General features: G+C 36.2%; 1 protein-coding gene across 1 annotated transcript in view; it reads left to right on the top strand.

The window, feature by feature from the left end:
- NDUFS4 (NADH:ubiquinone oxidoreductase subunit S4) overlaps positions 1-15288 on the top strand; it is a 49596-nt gene extending 34308 nt beyond the window's left edge. Inside the window, exons 3-5 of the mRNA XM_050913268.1 lie at positions 6163-6335; positions 10591-10664; positions 15057-15288. Coding sequence (XP_050769225.1) covers positions 6163-6335; positions 10591-10664; positions 15057-15160 — 351 coding nt within the window. The 3' untranslated portion in view covers positions 15161-15288. The remainder of the gene's footprint in view (positions 1-6162; positions 6336-10590; positions 10665-15056) is intronic.
- The last annotated feature ends 695 nt before the right edge of the window (positions 15289-15983 follow it).

The raw sequence follows: 15983 nt of genomic DNA, 5'->3' as shown, positions 1-15983 counted from the left end.
ATAGGTATTTTTTGCATTTTTGTCAAGAAAAATGCCTCTCTGTTTTGAGGCTTGTCAGGACACTGAGAGGTGCAAAATCTGAGATTTTTATTTTTAGTTATTATGGTTTAAACCACCAAAAGCACAACTTAGCAGCTTTTGCCGTAACTTTTACTGTTAATCACTTTTATAAATACAATCTTTCTATAACTTTTGCAGGAGACAAATGTGAATGCAAAATTTGGGAATGTAATGCAGACTATAAGTGTTTTAAGATGTGAGAGAAGGGATGGTGAGGGGGAAGTTTTCTACTTACTAGTGTGAAGTCGTGTTCCAGTTTGTGGAGAGCACCTGGAATTTCTAGAAGTCCAATCAATTATTCCTGTTTACTCTTTCACCGTGTTCTCTCTGAACAAATCCATGTGACGTTGGTTTAATGGTGTGTGGGATGTGTTATGCCATTATGTTTGTAGTATCTCATGCAAGCAGCATGCAATAATATTGGGCATGCAAAATACTGGGAAAGTGGACTGAGCCTTTGTGCAGTGGGACAACAGGGAAGGTCTCAAGGAGGTTTTGCAACAACAGCGAATGCTTAGCCATCGTGGCTGTTAGAGTAATATCTCCTCAGCTGTGAAATACAAGGGTTTTTTTTAATAGAGTTTGCTGAAGCTAACAGCGCTTGCAGATGTTGGACTTTGGGATGCTGATGCCTCCTTTGCATAATGGCAGTCAGTAGTCTAAAAACTATTAGGATGGACTTCTGTTGATTCCAGCAATGTGACAATTTCTGCTTCTGTTAGACCCACTTTTCAGCATATCCTTTTCTCCATATCCAGTTTTTCTTTAGTGTTTTCTGCAAAACTGCCTATGGAAAGAGATCTTCTTTAAATAGAAGCTTTCATGCAATCACTATTATTATTGAATCTTGTTTCCTGTTTACAGTGTTCGGTTTTCTTTTTTAAAATACAGTTCTTTCACTGCTTTTCTCAACTTCTTCATTAGTTGTTCTGCAGGATGGTTAGATGGGAGAACATGTTATGGGTAAAACCATGTTGTTCACAGATGACTGTGATAATGCAAAATGATTGTGAAGCCTGAAAGAAAACTGTATTTTGTGTGATACAGAGTTTCCTAAGGGCAAATATGCTTTTTTCCCCTTGTTACGTCTGTAGCTGTTAGATAAATGTTGTCTGACCACGTTTAGTTCATTCTGCTCCATTTTTTCACTTACAATTTGCATAGTAGATTCTGTTCTCTTACATTTGTTTCAAAAATACCGTATTGAAGTGTAGAAACGTAAATGTTCTCATCCTGACTTACAGCCTAAGCAGCTGAGCACACTAAATAAAAAGCTTCTTTCACAGCAGCTATTTTGTGGGTATTACACAAGATGTTCTGTGCTTTGATATAACAGCTCCTAAAGAAAGTGTATTGCAACATGAATTTATAGCAAAACTTTATGCACTTAGTCTGGTAAAACATGTTGGGGGTGGGGAAGAGAGCAAGCTGTTGTAAACTCCTATGAAGTACAGAAAACTTCTACTTTCCCTCCTTTCTAACAAGTGTAAACTATTGAGGTTAAGTAGGTGGGGCAACCGGAAGTAATTACTAAGGCCAGTGGCATTTTTGCGGTTTAATAAAGGCAGAAGCTAATTATTCAGTTTTTATTTAAGTGAAATGATGCCAAAAAGGAGGTTCCTGCAGAGCAGCTGCACTCCTTCAGTGTTACCCTAATTTACCACAGACACAACTGTCACAAACAGAACTTTTAAACTTGATATATAGCCACGAAAGTAAGGAGCCCTTTGTCTGGAGTGCATGCAGAAGAACTCCTTTATACAAATCAACCGGCAGATGACGGACAATGATGAAAATTTGATTCTTTGAAGTCATAATGGTCATTGAAATGTGTGAAATTCTGGTATTGAAAAGAGAGCAGCTAGCAAGACTCTAAATCCTGGGTGGTTGCTGGAAGCTTGCTGGGAGGTTTTTCTGCGTTTTGACATCAACTTCCCATTGCTTGTTCCCTGTTTCCTTTATTAAAAAAAAAAAAAGCGGGGGGGTGCTAAACAGTAGATAGTTGATAGTGGTTATGTACAGTCTTTGTCTATGCATGGAAAGAAATGTCACAGGAGAAACATGACACCTTTATGCACACCTGACCCATCTATTCAAAAACACTTGTTTTCAGAGATACTTTCAATCATTTTGTCTCTTTCCCTTGAATTATAGAGTTGCATTTCTTGTCCCCTTTGGAATTTGTGCTATTAGTGGAGTACTTAAAAGAAGGAAATTCTCCTTTCCTTTAAAAGTCCTCTTCATGTCCAATACTGCTGTTTCATTGACACTGCCTCTGTGAACCAGTTTTTCTCCCTGCTATATAGCACATTTATCATTTTTTATTACTCTTTCCAGAACAGCTTCACCAGACTTTAGACCATGACAAGTGTTCTTAAATAGTGTAAGTTATAATAAAGACAAAACGTCCTCTTCATTTTTAAGGAATTTGATGTGATTTCTACTGTTTAAAAAAAGTGGTTTGTCCCTCTCAGCTTATTCCAAGAAGAGCCAAAATGCCTCAAAATGAGTATTTTAATTGTTTTGAATTACAAAAAATTTCAGAGGTTGCTATTAAAAAAAAAAACCCCTCTATATATATTAAGAAAAACAGAATGTCAGCGTGCACCTTTTAGATGATAGCCTGTGTTAAAAATGTGAAGCAGGGTTGTTAATCTTTAGTAAAGCAAACCTATACAGTTCAAATCTCAGATTGTCACCTTATTATTTAGAATTTTGAATGCCAAACACCTCACTAATATTTTAATATGCTAATATAGTAAAATTCAGTAAGGAACGCTTCAAAAAAAAAAAAAAGATAGTAATGTGAAACCAGCTGTCAAAAAAATCCTTGTTTTGGAAAGTTGGTTCACAGGTAGTTTCAATGAGAACTTGAACTCAGAACAAAGCACTGAAGACACAGTAAAGAGTTCAACCCAGTGCAGCATAGTTCTTTTCAAGTATTATATTGTTTTAATGGCATCTTGGAGCGGGAGCTTTAGCCCATTGAAATGTCGCTTAAAGGACAGGTTCTTCTGTCACTAGCTGGAGCTGTGTGGATGAAATGATCACAATAGAGTGTTGTAATGCATTTTAAAAGTGTGAGAAATCAGTTTGTCTAGACTAAGAGTGCGCCTACAGGGAATAGGAATTTTAGAGCTTCTGTGCTCTTTAGGTGTCAAGTATGTGATAGATGCCAAGCCTTTTTATTCCATATCTTTGGCAACAGCTCAGCTATGCTACAGTACCTTACATGTCTACAGCAAGTAAAAACAGTGATTTTATGTCAGGACAACTTGGGCTTCAGAAACCAGAAACTCATTGTCCTAACAACTGTCTGTTCAATTGCCAGCTTTAAAATGGGGAAGATATCAATAAACAATTGCTAGATTCCCAGAAGGCATGGAAACTTTAGCTATAATGAATCAAAGTATGAAGAGCTAGCAACACCATGTAGATACTTTAGTTTCGGAAAGTAGGCAGGTTTTAGTTTTCACCTTGAAAAGATTTTTATGAGATGAATCCTATATTATTAGTGAAATAACTTTGATTTGGAGCCGAGTGCCCGAAAAAACGTGGCTTGAAGGGACTTATGGTTTGTCTGGGGTTTTGGTTTTATTTTCATCCAGATGAACAAGTCTAGGCATTTCTTACTATGGTTGTCTGATAAATATAGCATTTGCAGGTTTTTAATACTCTTTTTAGACTGTGTTCTGTCTGCACAAATATGTAGTATTTTTATGGTTCTCTGGTGTGGAGGCTTCAAAAGAGGAAATTGTGTGTGTCTGTAATGTTATTTAACATAGTATCTTATTTTAATAATTCCAGATAATTCTGGAACAATTAAAAAACCTCTAAATTTGAAGCATAAAATTCATAATGGACATATGAGTTGCCAAGAATAATAACATATTAAAAAAAGTTCATAAATTGAGCTATTTTGAAGCTTGCATATTTGGAGGTATTTGATGATAACAAACCCAGAATTTTTGCATGTAGCACATTGTTTCAGAGAGGGAAAATAAATTTTTTGTGAATATTCTTATATTTTCTCAGTAGGTATGTTTGTTAAATACAGAAATAAAGGCTCATATAGTAGCCTATTCCTCTAAATAGGCAAGCTGAAACATTGAAGCCCCACCAAACTTTACTGCAGGTAAAAAACCCTTTTTGTTAAACAAAGCACTTTGCCAATTCAAATAAGAAAACTTTAAGCTATTTCCCTCTAAAACTGTGGTTTAAGCTTCAGCAGTCAGAAATGCCAGTCTGTCAGGAGGTGTTTTACATACGCGTTGCAACATTCCAGTGACTGGTAGTGTTCCTTTTTCATATCACTGCTAGACTCATATTAAAAATAAACATTACTTGGTCCTAATGAAAGCATTTATAACGGAATTCTTAAGATATTTTGGCATTTCTTTTCATAGTCTGGGTAGAAATTTCAGAAGTTGGAAAATTGGTGTGCATGCTTGTTTGTTTCCCCTGCTGTTCTAATTGTAAATACGAGTCAAATGCTTTAAACTTGCTCCCTTGTGTAGTTTTGAGGGACTGATCTCCCAAAATTTATTTTCTGAAGTAAAACAAAAAACGAGACTTGTCTAATTTCAAAGGATGATCTGGTGACAGCACCAAGAGCTTTTAAGTTTGCCACAAAACAAAATCCCATAAAGTTAGTAGCTACAGACATGTAAAGCCACAGTGATTTATTTAAACTTGTTTGCCTTTTAATTCAAGTCCTGGCAGTACTGGCAAGATGAGTTCAATATGCCCAAAGTTTTGCTGCACTTTTTTTGACTTTTACCAGTTTACTATTTGTTCTTAGAGAGAGGAGGGGAGGGGAGGGCAGGGAGGGAGACCAAGGAGCTCCCACTGGCCTTTTAAGTATGTAAGGAACAGGAGTAGTTTAGCATCCTTAGAGATGGATTTGATGTTTGATTTCACTCTTGACTCTACTAGGGTGAACTGACAGGTTAATTTTGTGTAATTACTGTTTAGTTTTTAGCAAGAAAGTTCACTTTGATTATATCAGATGCTGCTGAGGGTAATTTTTCACAGCAATTCTTGTGAGGTTTTTCCCTATCTTATTCTTTGTTAAAGTCAGTTAATATTTTTACACTGTTCTTGTGATCCTTCAATTTTTATCTTTGTTAGGTTTATTTGTTGAGGGCTCACAAGCCAAGCCTTACGGGAGGAGGGCATCCTACTACTGACTATATACAATGTTACAAGCCTTTTTTTTTTTTTCTTTGAAGGTTGGAATCTCCTGAATCCTTTTGTCCTTCACAAAAATACCGAAGAATGTTACCAATATCAAATGTTCCTCTCTTGATCTTGAGCATCAACAGAAAAATGGACTCTCAAAAGCTGATATTCATAGCTTGAAACACGACGAGGGGGTCAATTTTATGTAATAACTAATGGTTAGAGAAATAAGAGAGCTGAGTTCTAGTACCTGCTGTGCAGTCTCAAACAATCAATAGATCATTGTGCAAAATATAACTTCCTGCCTCTTCCTTCATGCTAAGCATAGCTTCTTGAGTCAGCATGGATCTTGGTGTCTCTTAATTATATACAGACTTAAGCCCAAGTGAAAGCACTTACACTGCAGCACATAGTTGGCTGGCTAGGATTTTGGTGAATAGTCCTGTTCATATGAAGTTTAGGCTCCTAATGGTAATGTAAAATTTCAGGATTTGTCGATGTTTCAGTCTGTGCTCTAATATTTGCTTTGAGAGAAAGAAGAGTTTATACATTTCCACATTTGCTTTAGCTGGTGCAAGTTGGAGCAGTCCTGACTTTGCAGCTGTGGTCAGAGGATGGGAGGGAATGTCCTGTCCTTCCTCTGGCACTAGCAGTTGTGTCTGGGAGATGAGCAGGTTGAGGTAACTGATCCATGCAAAATCTAATTCAGCCAGGGGAAGCAGTATGATAGCAGTCCCAACATGTATCAGCTTCACTTTTATACAACTGGACTCCTAACATACTTTTCTGCAGGTTTTTTCTCTTTTTGTAACTTAAAAAATAAAAATAAAACGTGAAATTATGTAAAAAGCATAAGCAGTATTATTTTACAACCCTTTTATGTGAACCCTTTTTTAACAAGTTCCATTGTGTTTTTCATAGGATATCACTGCTTTAACTGGTGTTCCAGAGGAGCACATCAAAACCAGAAGAGTTCACATTTTTGTTCCAGCACGTAATGCAATGCAGGCAGGAGTTAACAATACAAAGAAATGGAAGATGGAATTTGATAACAGGGAGCGCTGGGAGAACCCTTTAATGGGCTGGGCATCTACGTGAGTAGTTACTGAATTTGGAAATACTTTTCTTCTATATTTGGCTCTTACTAGTCATGTAAATTTTAAGTTTGAAATGTCCTTTCTACCTGTAAGTCTACTTGTGTTTTAACAGTACTTACACTAAGTGGTTGGGTTTGTTAGTCATATGACTAATGATCTGTTATGTTTAAAAGCAGATTTTAGCTCACAACGTCATCTGGAAGAGTTTGAAAAAAGTGTTAACAACCAGAAATTTCGACGATTACATTTGTGGTGATGTTACTGTATGGCAGCATTGGGGAAAGAAGGTTATTAGTTACGTGACGCAGTAAATCCTTCTCAGCTCTCAGGCGCATCTTTAAGATATGGTTAAACATAAAATAACAATACTTAATGTCTGGATTTTTTTTTTCTTTACAAAGTTTTATAAATATCCCTAAGAGCTGAAATGAGGAGCCGTAACTAATTAAGAAACCCCAAACCTATTTAAAATACTACAGTGTTTGTTTCAATGTTGGTAATATTAGTAGTAAAAACTCTTAAATACGCCAAGATCCAGAAAAGTACTAATCTTAGCTAAATATGCTATAATTTGGAGATGTAAGTATAACTTGGATACAGCTAATTTTTAATTCTTTTTCCCCTATATAAATATACTACCTGCATTTTACAATGTGGTTAGAATTCCCGTAAACTGTGAGGACTGGGCCAGCAATTCTGCTGATAATATTGTAGTTTTGATTTGAAGCTGTCTTGTTTGAGGCATATTCAGAGAAGTTAATTATTCTACATAAACAAAAATCAACCACTAGAGATTATTTTTCAAACTTCAAAAAGGATACAATGTGTATTGAAAATGTCTGGCTGCAGTCATGTTAACACTTATGATCAAAGAACACAAAATTCTATGAAAAAAAACTTAAATATGAAATAATTTGAGGATGCATTTTTGAGATCTATTAACATTCTAAATCCAATCACAGAATGATTTTTTTCTCTATTTATTTATTTATAAAATAAATGTATCCAGAAGCATTAGTTCAAAATAACTCTGAAATCAAATCTTCCTGTTATGTTGATTTCCCGTAAAAAATTGAGCAGGCTCATAACCTATAACATCTCAGTTGTATTGGTATTGCAAAGCATTAGGGAAGCCAAGCTCAACTATCATTAGACAAGAAAAAATACTGAATATAAATTAAAATATTAATTGTATTAAAATAGTCTGTTAAAATACCTGTTTTAAAACTTTAAGCCTGTATGTAACAATGACCTCATCTTAAGCACATCCTGGGTTTTTTCACCATTTCGTCTTAAGCATATTTAAATTGCTGTTTCAGAGGATAAGATTTCAGTGATTTAATACATATATGCCTTAGATGACTCGACTACTGCAAGTAGCTACTACATTTAGCAAGTAATGACCAGGTTGTTTCACAGGGCCTAAATTAATTAAGTGATAGTCTGTTGACCACCAGTATACCTTTCCCTCCTGTCTTGTGTGCCCCACAAGTGTCTAGCCACTAAAGTATGGTCTGTTTATACCACTGCACACATTATAACACTGTAGCAGGTGCCAGTAACACCTGCTTTAGTTCAGGTTGAATTTAACTTTTCTTCTAATCCGCCTTTGCTTTTTAGCTGACTTTAACCTCCCTAGACAAATTATTTTCTGGGTGGGATTTTGTATGATCTCAGCCAAAACAATAGCTTTTAACCTTTCTGACATTTATAACCATTTATGCTAAATAAACCACTTAGAAAAATGAGCCATGGTATTAAGGGCTTACCTGTATGTTAAATTGTCCTGGAGTGAGCTTATTGTGGGAATTTAAAAAGAAATGGCTGTTTTGAATGAATCCATCTCTGCATGCGTTTTTATTTTGGGGTAGGGAAAGGAATATTTCCTGCTTGAGCAAGCTCCAGGTAGGCCAAAAGCAAGTGCTGTGTTGAGAATTGACACTGCTAGGTTAAGGATTTTGTAAACTGGTTTGCATCTGTTCATTTTTTAAGGAATTCTTGCAAAAACTATTAGTGGACATTCTGGTAATTTCAAATTACCATTCAACACCCAGAAATACCTAAGAAGAGTTTCTTCTCTTCAGATTTAATTTCTGCAAAGAACAGTTCTTAAAAGTTTTCCCATTTACTTTAGAATAATGTAATGGGATTAGTGGATTAGAGCCCTTCGGGGTCTAGGGATTAGAGCCCTTTTCCTCTGAACTCAATATACCTGTTTACCTGTAGGTCTTTGCTATATTTCTATCATTTTACCATCTCGTTTGCTTTTTTTGTTGCATTTGTTGTTTCTTGGATATAGTGTTTTTCAGTGAAAATTATCCAGTTGTAGATCTAAATAAAATGAACCCATGGCATTTTTCTTTAATTAGGTGGTTTCATTATGGGAATGCCTATGGATAGTTCTTGAGTACATCTTTTAATACAAAGCTGTAAACAAAGAAACATGGGAAATGCATGGTTTCCATTGTACAGGATCTCGTAAGAGAATAAAATGTGGAATCCCAGTTTGCAGTGACTGATGAGACAGTTTAGGGCAGGCACAGGAAATCCTGCAGCCCTGCTATCGCTGACAATATCAGGACATCATGCTGACCATCCTGAACTCCACTTTGCTCACAGATTATCACAAACGTAAACACATGGATAGCTCATTTATGGAAAGAAATCTAAAACCTGTATCTAGATTGGATGAAAGATGATCCCACATGAAAACAGAACAAATAATTTCTGTACAATCCTCATTTCCAAACTCTGTCGTCGAAGGTTTTCACCAGCCTTGCAGTACTGAACAGGCACCAGCCCCTCACTACACTTCAGACTTAAACTTCTTTGTTCCCACTTAGTAGTGTTGAGAAGATTTTTCCAACCCCAGTCCTGGAAGAGAACGATAAGCAAAAGTTGTCACAATATTGCGATATATTTGGGTCACTTGGTTCTCCACTGATCACGTCATGGACTAATTCTTAGTTCCTAATTCTCCTTACTGCCTTTATAAGAGAAATCTTTAAATGTCTTTGAGAGAGCCCATCTTAGTGGCTTGTGAAAGTGTAATTTCTGCCTTTATCCTGGTTTGTTTTTTTTTTTTTATTGGGGAATATATTGGATATATAGTGAACTCCATTTTTCCACGTGTACATCGGATAAAATTACATTGTTGTCTTTGCTGGAAGCTAGATTCCCCCTCTTCCCCTCCCCCTCCGCCAATCACAGGCTTTGTCCTTTATTGTAGAGAGTTCAATGTATCTTTGGTTGCTTTTTCTCTTCATTTACCCTTCTAGCTTCAAAGAGAGAACAGTTGAGAGGCAGCTCCTTCAATAGTTTGTTGCAATTTGGTCTTGTCTTCCCGGTTGTCTCCCAGGCTTATGTGCAGCGTTGTCTCAGGGAAGCATTATCTAATCATTGTGCTGCTACAACCAGTATCTTATTTCTCTAAAAGTTTTGTAGATTAATTTTTAGAACTCTATTTTTTTCATCCTTTGTCATTGTTCTTAAATTGAGCTTTTATAGCAACAAATAAGGCAGTTTGGTTTTTTAACTGAGATTTTAATCTGTTGTAAAAAGCTTTTTGCTGTTTGATTCCTTTCAGAAATGCAGTTGAGAAATAGCTGATCATCTAAAGCTAACCACTGTGTATATAGTTAGCTAGCAGTTTGTGTTTCTGAGCTTCATTTTCAGTGGTGGCTTGTGATCTGCTTGCTGTACTGGAATAATTTGTGGAGGTCATGTGACCTCAGCCAAAGCTGAACTCTTGAGGTTTTTTACAAACTTTTCAGTCTCTGATTAATTCCTTCTCTGCGCACTTTGATATTCTGCTCTTTTCTGTATAAGATTATTCTTCCCCTAGCTGCTCTACAGACTCCTAGTCTCCTTGAAATGTTCAAAATTACCTTAAGCCTCCTGATCTTCCAAAAAGAGAGGGACTACACAGCTTTAAAAATTAAAAAGATTGTTGCAGAGCACTTACTGTAACCTCAGCAGGTGGATAGACATGTTTGTCTAATAAAAAACTTTAAACATTAATTTCTCCAAGGAGTTGGGGGTGAAGTTTAACAGACTGAAAGAGTGAAACAATACTGTGCAGAAAGTAAATGTTAATCCTGGAAATAATTAAAAAGAAAGGGATTTTGAATGGCTTGTGAGGTGGTGTACTACGAAAAGTTGTGTAATACAGCATTTGACTAGCATTTGAGATACAGATATAATTGTTTAATATTTCAAATGTGCTTAAAATTTGTCATCTGATTTCTTACAGAGCTGATCCTTTATCCAACATGGTTCTTACTTTCGCTACTAAAGAAGATGCCATCGCCTTTGCTGAAAAAAATGGTACGTATTGTACATATTGCGTGTGGGGGATTCAGCTTTCCATAGACAATCTTGATCTCAAAGTATTAACAACAGAAAAAGTACAGGATAAAGTACCTTCCCTCTGTTCCGTAAAATTGGTAGACCATTAGTGCTCTACTTGAGGAGGAGGAAAATGGGGGGGAATATTTCCAAGGGTGCTGGAGGCATTGAATCTAGCCCTTCCACTTTCTGTAAAAGCGTTCCAGCCTCTTAGCATTACTGTTGCAATGATTTTGTAAGTATCTGTGTTTTGAATGAGAACTGAGCCTTGCTCAGGTCTTGGAGGAAAATTAATATTAATACTTTAAGAGTATCCCAGGCTGGAGATCCCAGCTACATGGCAGTGGGATTTTTGCCTGAAGGCTTGACATAACAATCTGAATTCTAGTTAAGGAAAGAATGTCAGAACCCTTGTCAATGTTTGATAATCAGAAAAACTAAAATTAAGTGACTACCAGCTAAGCAAGTTGAACTTCAGTTCTGGCCATGTTGCAAAATGGATTTATTGTAGAATCACAGAATATCTTAAGTTGGAAGGGACCTGTAAGGATCATCAAGTCCAACTCCCTGCTCCTTGCAGGACTGCCTAAAACTAAACCATATGACTAAGAGCATCATGCAGACACTCTTTGAACTCTGACAGGCTTGGTGCCATGACCGTTTCCCTGGGGAGCCTGTTCCAGTGACTGACTACCCTCTCAGTGAAGAACCTTTTCCTAATGTCCAGTCTGAACTTCCCCTGATGCAGCTTCATTCCATTTCCTCTTGTCCTATTGCTGGTGACCAGAGAGAGATCAGCACCTCCCCCTCCGCTGCTCCCCTTGAGCAAGTTGTAGATTGAGGAAGTTATACGTAACTCTTCCCAAGTACTATACTAAAGTCTAAACACTTAACACTTGATGATTGTTCATATTTGAGAAAAAGACAGTAGAAAAGCCAGTATCATTACTTAGTATTTTTAATGCTAATGATGTATCGGAAGGACTGTATCTGTAAACTTATTTGGTTATTTAGGCTTGTATTTTCTCACAGAATTATGGTACTGCAAGCAGTATCCATAATCTCAGCCTTTTGAATATTCAGCAGTCCTTTTATGTGTTGGTATGAATTTTTTGCTGCATCAGTTTCATTTTCCTTAAAGAGCTAGGCTTGATGCTTAGCGCTCGTGAATGTGAGGAAGATTAATTGCATTGAGTTAAAGCCAGGAATAATGCGCATGGAGTGTAAGCTTCTTCCGAAGTCTTCCGTATGGTCTACAGCTTTCAGCTATATTTAGTCTGGGGTAAATAGATAGTAAAGTTTCTTGGTCAGACCAAATCATGCAAAGTTGTTAGATGGCTTATCTTGTACACCCAAAAAACAGGATAAGTCCATTAACTTACACAATTAGGAAGGTAAACCATTTAATGTGCAATTTATTTGCACTTTTTAATGGTAAAGGCTAGTATTTAATTCCTCTGTTCCTCTTTGAGTGCCTCTTTTTTTTGACTTAATAGTCTTAATTTTATTGAAAAATAAATTGTATTCACTAGGAGATTATTAGGATCATTGTATTTTCATTGGATATACCAATTACTGTGCAATTTTAATAGCATTTTGTAGTGTTTTATAAACAAATATGAAATTTGGGAGAATCTGATGTTGCTTTAGTTATGCTTCTGTATTGTTCATGTTATTTCTATTTCTTGGGAAATTCAGCCTATAAGAAAAAAAACTGAATCCTGGCCTATGTATCACTATATTAATGAGCTACTTATGTCATCCCTTCGGACACGTCACATTTCGTCCTTTGGAAATGCAGATTGAAGTAAAATACTTGATTTGTTCAGTGTAGAAAGTTTATGCCTTCACTGAATTAGTAATGAATCTCCATTGTGTGGGAAAACTATGAAGAAATTCTACCAACTAAACTAAGGCTGTGACCTATTATTAATTATTAATAATAATTAATATTATTAGTTCAATATTCACTTAGCTTGCACCCTTAATTTTACCATAAACTTTTACCAAACTTTTCTGCGGATACGGGCTTGCCTAAATTATTGTTCCATTTTTATTTAAGGTGGCTTAGTTTCATGCGTGTGATATGTGCATAGTATGTTCTGTAGTAATAGCTTCAGTATCAGATGTAGCTGGAAATATAAATTTTACAATATTTAGTTCTGCTTTTAGAAAGAAATTAGAAACTTCCGCACACATTTACAATGGAACTTAGCTTCTAAACTGAGGTGTTATTGAAACATGTCTTAAGTCTAGGAACACAAATATTTACCTCTCTGTCCTTCCTGTGTGAACCACCCAAGTTTTCCATTACAAAATTCCATAAGAACCTCAAGTTTAATTTCTGCAAATCCTAGATGTTGCAGGTATTTTGGTACGATTCGGAAACCTAAGAGTTCTTTCTCACCTAAGAACTTCAGGAACCTGAGGCAAACTGTCTTTCTGCCTGCCCCATCTGATGTGTTTTCTAATGTAGGAATAACAGCACTGAATACAGTAACGGGAGAGATCTCTGTCCAAAATATGACAGCTGAGGGTGGTCTGAAGTTGAGGCAAGGAGGAAACACTTGTAACTGGACAAAATTAAAACTTTAGCCTGTTGACCTAAATTCTTTTTAGTCCTGTCTGACATCACCAAGGCAGTTGTTTAAAAACATACAGCATAACAAGGATGGAGAGTTTTTCTACTCCACAATAACCTTTAGTCAGGTGATGAGGGTGTTTTTCCAGAGACGATGAAATCTGCTTTCTGTCCACTTGGCTTGTATGGCAGGGTTCTGGGCAAGAATAACCTCCCCCACCATTGTGGTATTTTTATAAAAGTGACCACTGCTCTCTGTCATGAACTGAAGGTGCCTAACTCAAGGAGATTGTTCCAGAGTGTGAAACGTTGTCATATATGGCGGCCTTTTGCAATCCAAAGTTATATGTAGCTAACTTTGTGGATTTTGGATAGCTATGGCAGCCCAAGTCATTGTGCTGGCAGTTGCGAATCTCTTTTGGAGGCACTCGGCTCCTCTCTAGTGTATAAAAAGATGAAGCAGTAACTTGGGGCTGGAGATTCCGTTCCAGCAGCCAAGTGCCTCAAAGTTAAGTGTTATAATGCTGCATGTTGCAATACCAAAGTCTGTCTCTGGATCTAGTTCTGGCTGTTTACTCAAGCTTATATTTTTAATCAGAACAGGAGGCAAAAGCCAGTGCTCTCACAGATGGAAAGAATATGTTTTTAAAACCTCTATTCCAGTATTTCTTACAGAGGATAGTTAACTTGGAAATTAACATCGGTTCAGCCTAATAAACATGAAGAAAATGTTTATGTGACATTTGTGAATACACAAAATTGAGGTACAGTGGCATGACAACTTATGTGTCTTAGGAAGCATGTTTTGATGTGTAGATGTATCTTGAGTGTTTTCTGTGAACACCTTAAATGTAATAATTCAGATATATGTTAAACCTTTTAGGACTTACTAAGTTTTTGTTTTAAAACTAAGGAAGAAAAGTGTCATCTTATTAGTATCAGTTAAAACTGCATACTTAACCACTTCCAGCTTCAACTCAAGTATCTCAACTTTGAGTGAAATGTTGCAGCTAAAGAGACCAAACTTTGGAATACTGAGTGCTGCCCTGGCAACTTTCCAGGCACCTGGAGGCTGCAACCAATTTGCATTTTGATTTACATAAACACTAATGTCTCCACCTCCTCTTTTCTGACAATTTTTAGCATTTCTCTTGCTTAACTATCACATAATTTACTTGTCTTCTATCACTTCATTCCCTTTTCTTTTACTGCTAATTTTTTATGTTCTTATAAAAATGTTAAGTATTAAACTCCTTTCTAATGCTGAAGTTTTTTCTTTGCTCTTCCTTTCTTTGGTCCTCCCACCCTTCTTTTTTCTCTAGCTTTCCATGGTCTCCGTTCTCTCCCAACCTTTGGGATTGATCTTCTGTATGCTATTTTTTTTTTGCACATTTCCTTATCTTTTTTTTCATTTCCTGTCCCAGCATACACAGAGCCTTAGTGCTTCTGTGATGCTATGGAGTTGTGGAGCCATGAACTTGCAGGACAGTCAGTGTTCCCTGTTGAGCTTTTCACTGATGACTGTCAAGTTTTTTTCAGGAGTAAAGAAAATGGAGGTATGTAGTATGGTAAAGTCTTATCAACTGAGAGAACGGGCATATGTCACATCTATGGCATTTCAGTATTCTTTGCTGCCAACTACAAAGGAATAAACTAGTGGATGCCTATGTGGGGAAAAAGATATTAAAGTTAAAATGTTTAAGTTGCATTTGCTCTATATTGTATGCTGAGAATATTTAGAATTCTCTTTGTTTCTTGTCTCCCCCCACCATTTCCCCTGTAACCTCCAGGCTGGAGCTATGACGTTGAAGAGAAGAAGATTCCAAAACCTAAATCCAAGTCTTATGGTGCAAACTTTTCTTGGAACAAAAGAACAAGGGTGTCTACAAAATAGGTTGGCATTGGCTGTCTGACTGTGAATAAAGTCAGCTGTGCTATATTTATAGTCCATGTATAATACATCTCTTAATCTCCTAATAAATTTGACCTTTAAACTACAGATGCATCTTGTGATGTCTATTTAAAATGTTTTTGATGTCTCCAATTGAACCTGTTAAAAACTTCCCTATAAATAGAGGAGATTTGGAGTGTTCATACTTCTAAAAAATTGCTGTACTAGGAATCTATCAAAAGGAATGTTTTAAATTAGCTGCAACTTTAAAGATTATGGTTGATCTTTGATGGTAATTTTATATTCACTATCTTGTTTAAACTTACCAGCCTTGCGTATACAAATTCTCTCAATAGAAGCTGGGGTTTTTTTCCTTCTCTTTCTATATACGAGAAATTTGTCAATTGAAGAGCAAAGTATGATATATAAAACTTAACATTTGAGTATAACTTAGACTGTTCTGTATAAATGTATATTATATAACCTTCTTTCTGCCCAAATTAATATTGTCATTATTCCAGAAGCATTCATGACTGAAATAGAAAGCAGTGTTTTTTGTGTCGGATATGGAGGAGGTTTAGTCCAAAAGATTGAGATTACAATTGTTTCGCTGTGATGTTCTTCAGAAGTGAAACTAAGCCAGTTAAATATTCACAAATTAAGTCAGAAGAGTGTTGGGTGCCTCACACAGCATTAGCATATACTAATTATATAATTATAGTTCTATTTTTTTATTGCTAGTTACATGTTTATCTGCATTGAGATTTCCTGTTGCCCAACAAGAGATGTAGTGATAGCATCTCAGCCTGAACATCAAATATATAGC

The sequence above is a fragment of the Gymnogyps californianus genome, chromosome Z, assembly GCF_018139145.2.
Source record: "Gymnogyps californianus isolate 813 chromosome Z, ASM1813914v2, whole genome shotgun sequence".
NCBI classification, from domain to species: domain Eukaryota; kingdom Metazoa; phylum Chordata; class Aves; order Accipitriformes; family Cathartidae; genus Gymnogyps; species Gymnogyps californianus.
Note: the sequence above shows the minus strand (reverse complement) of the source record. Positions and strands in the feature narration are given on the sequence as shown.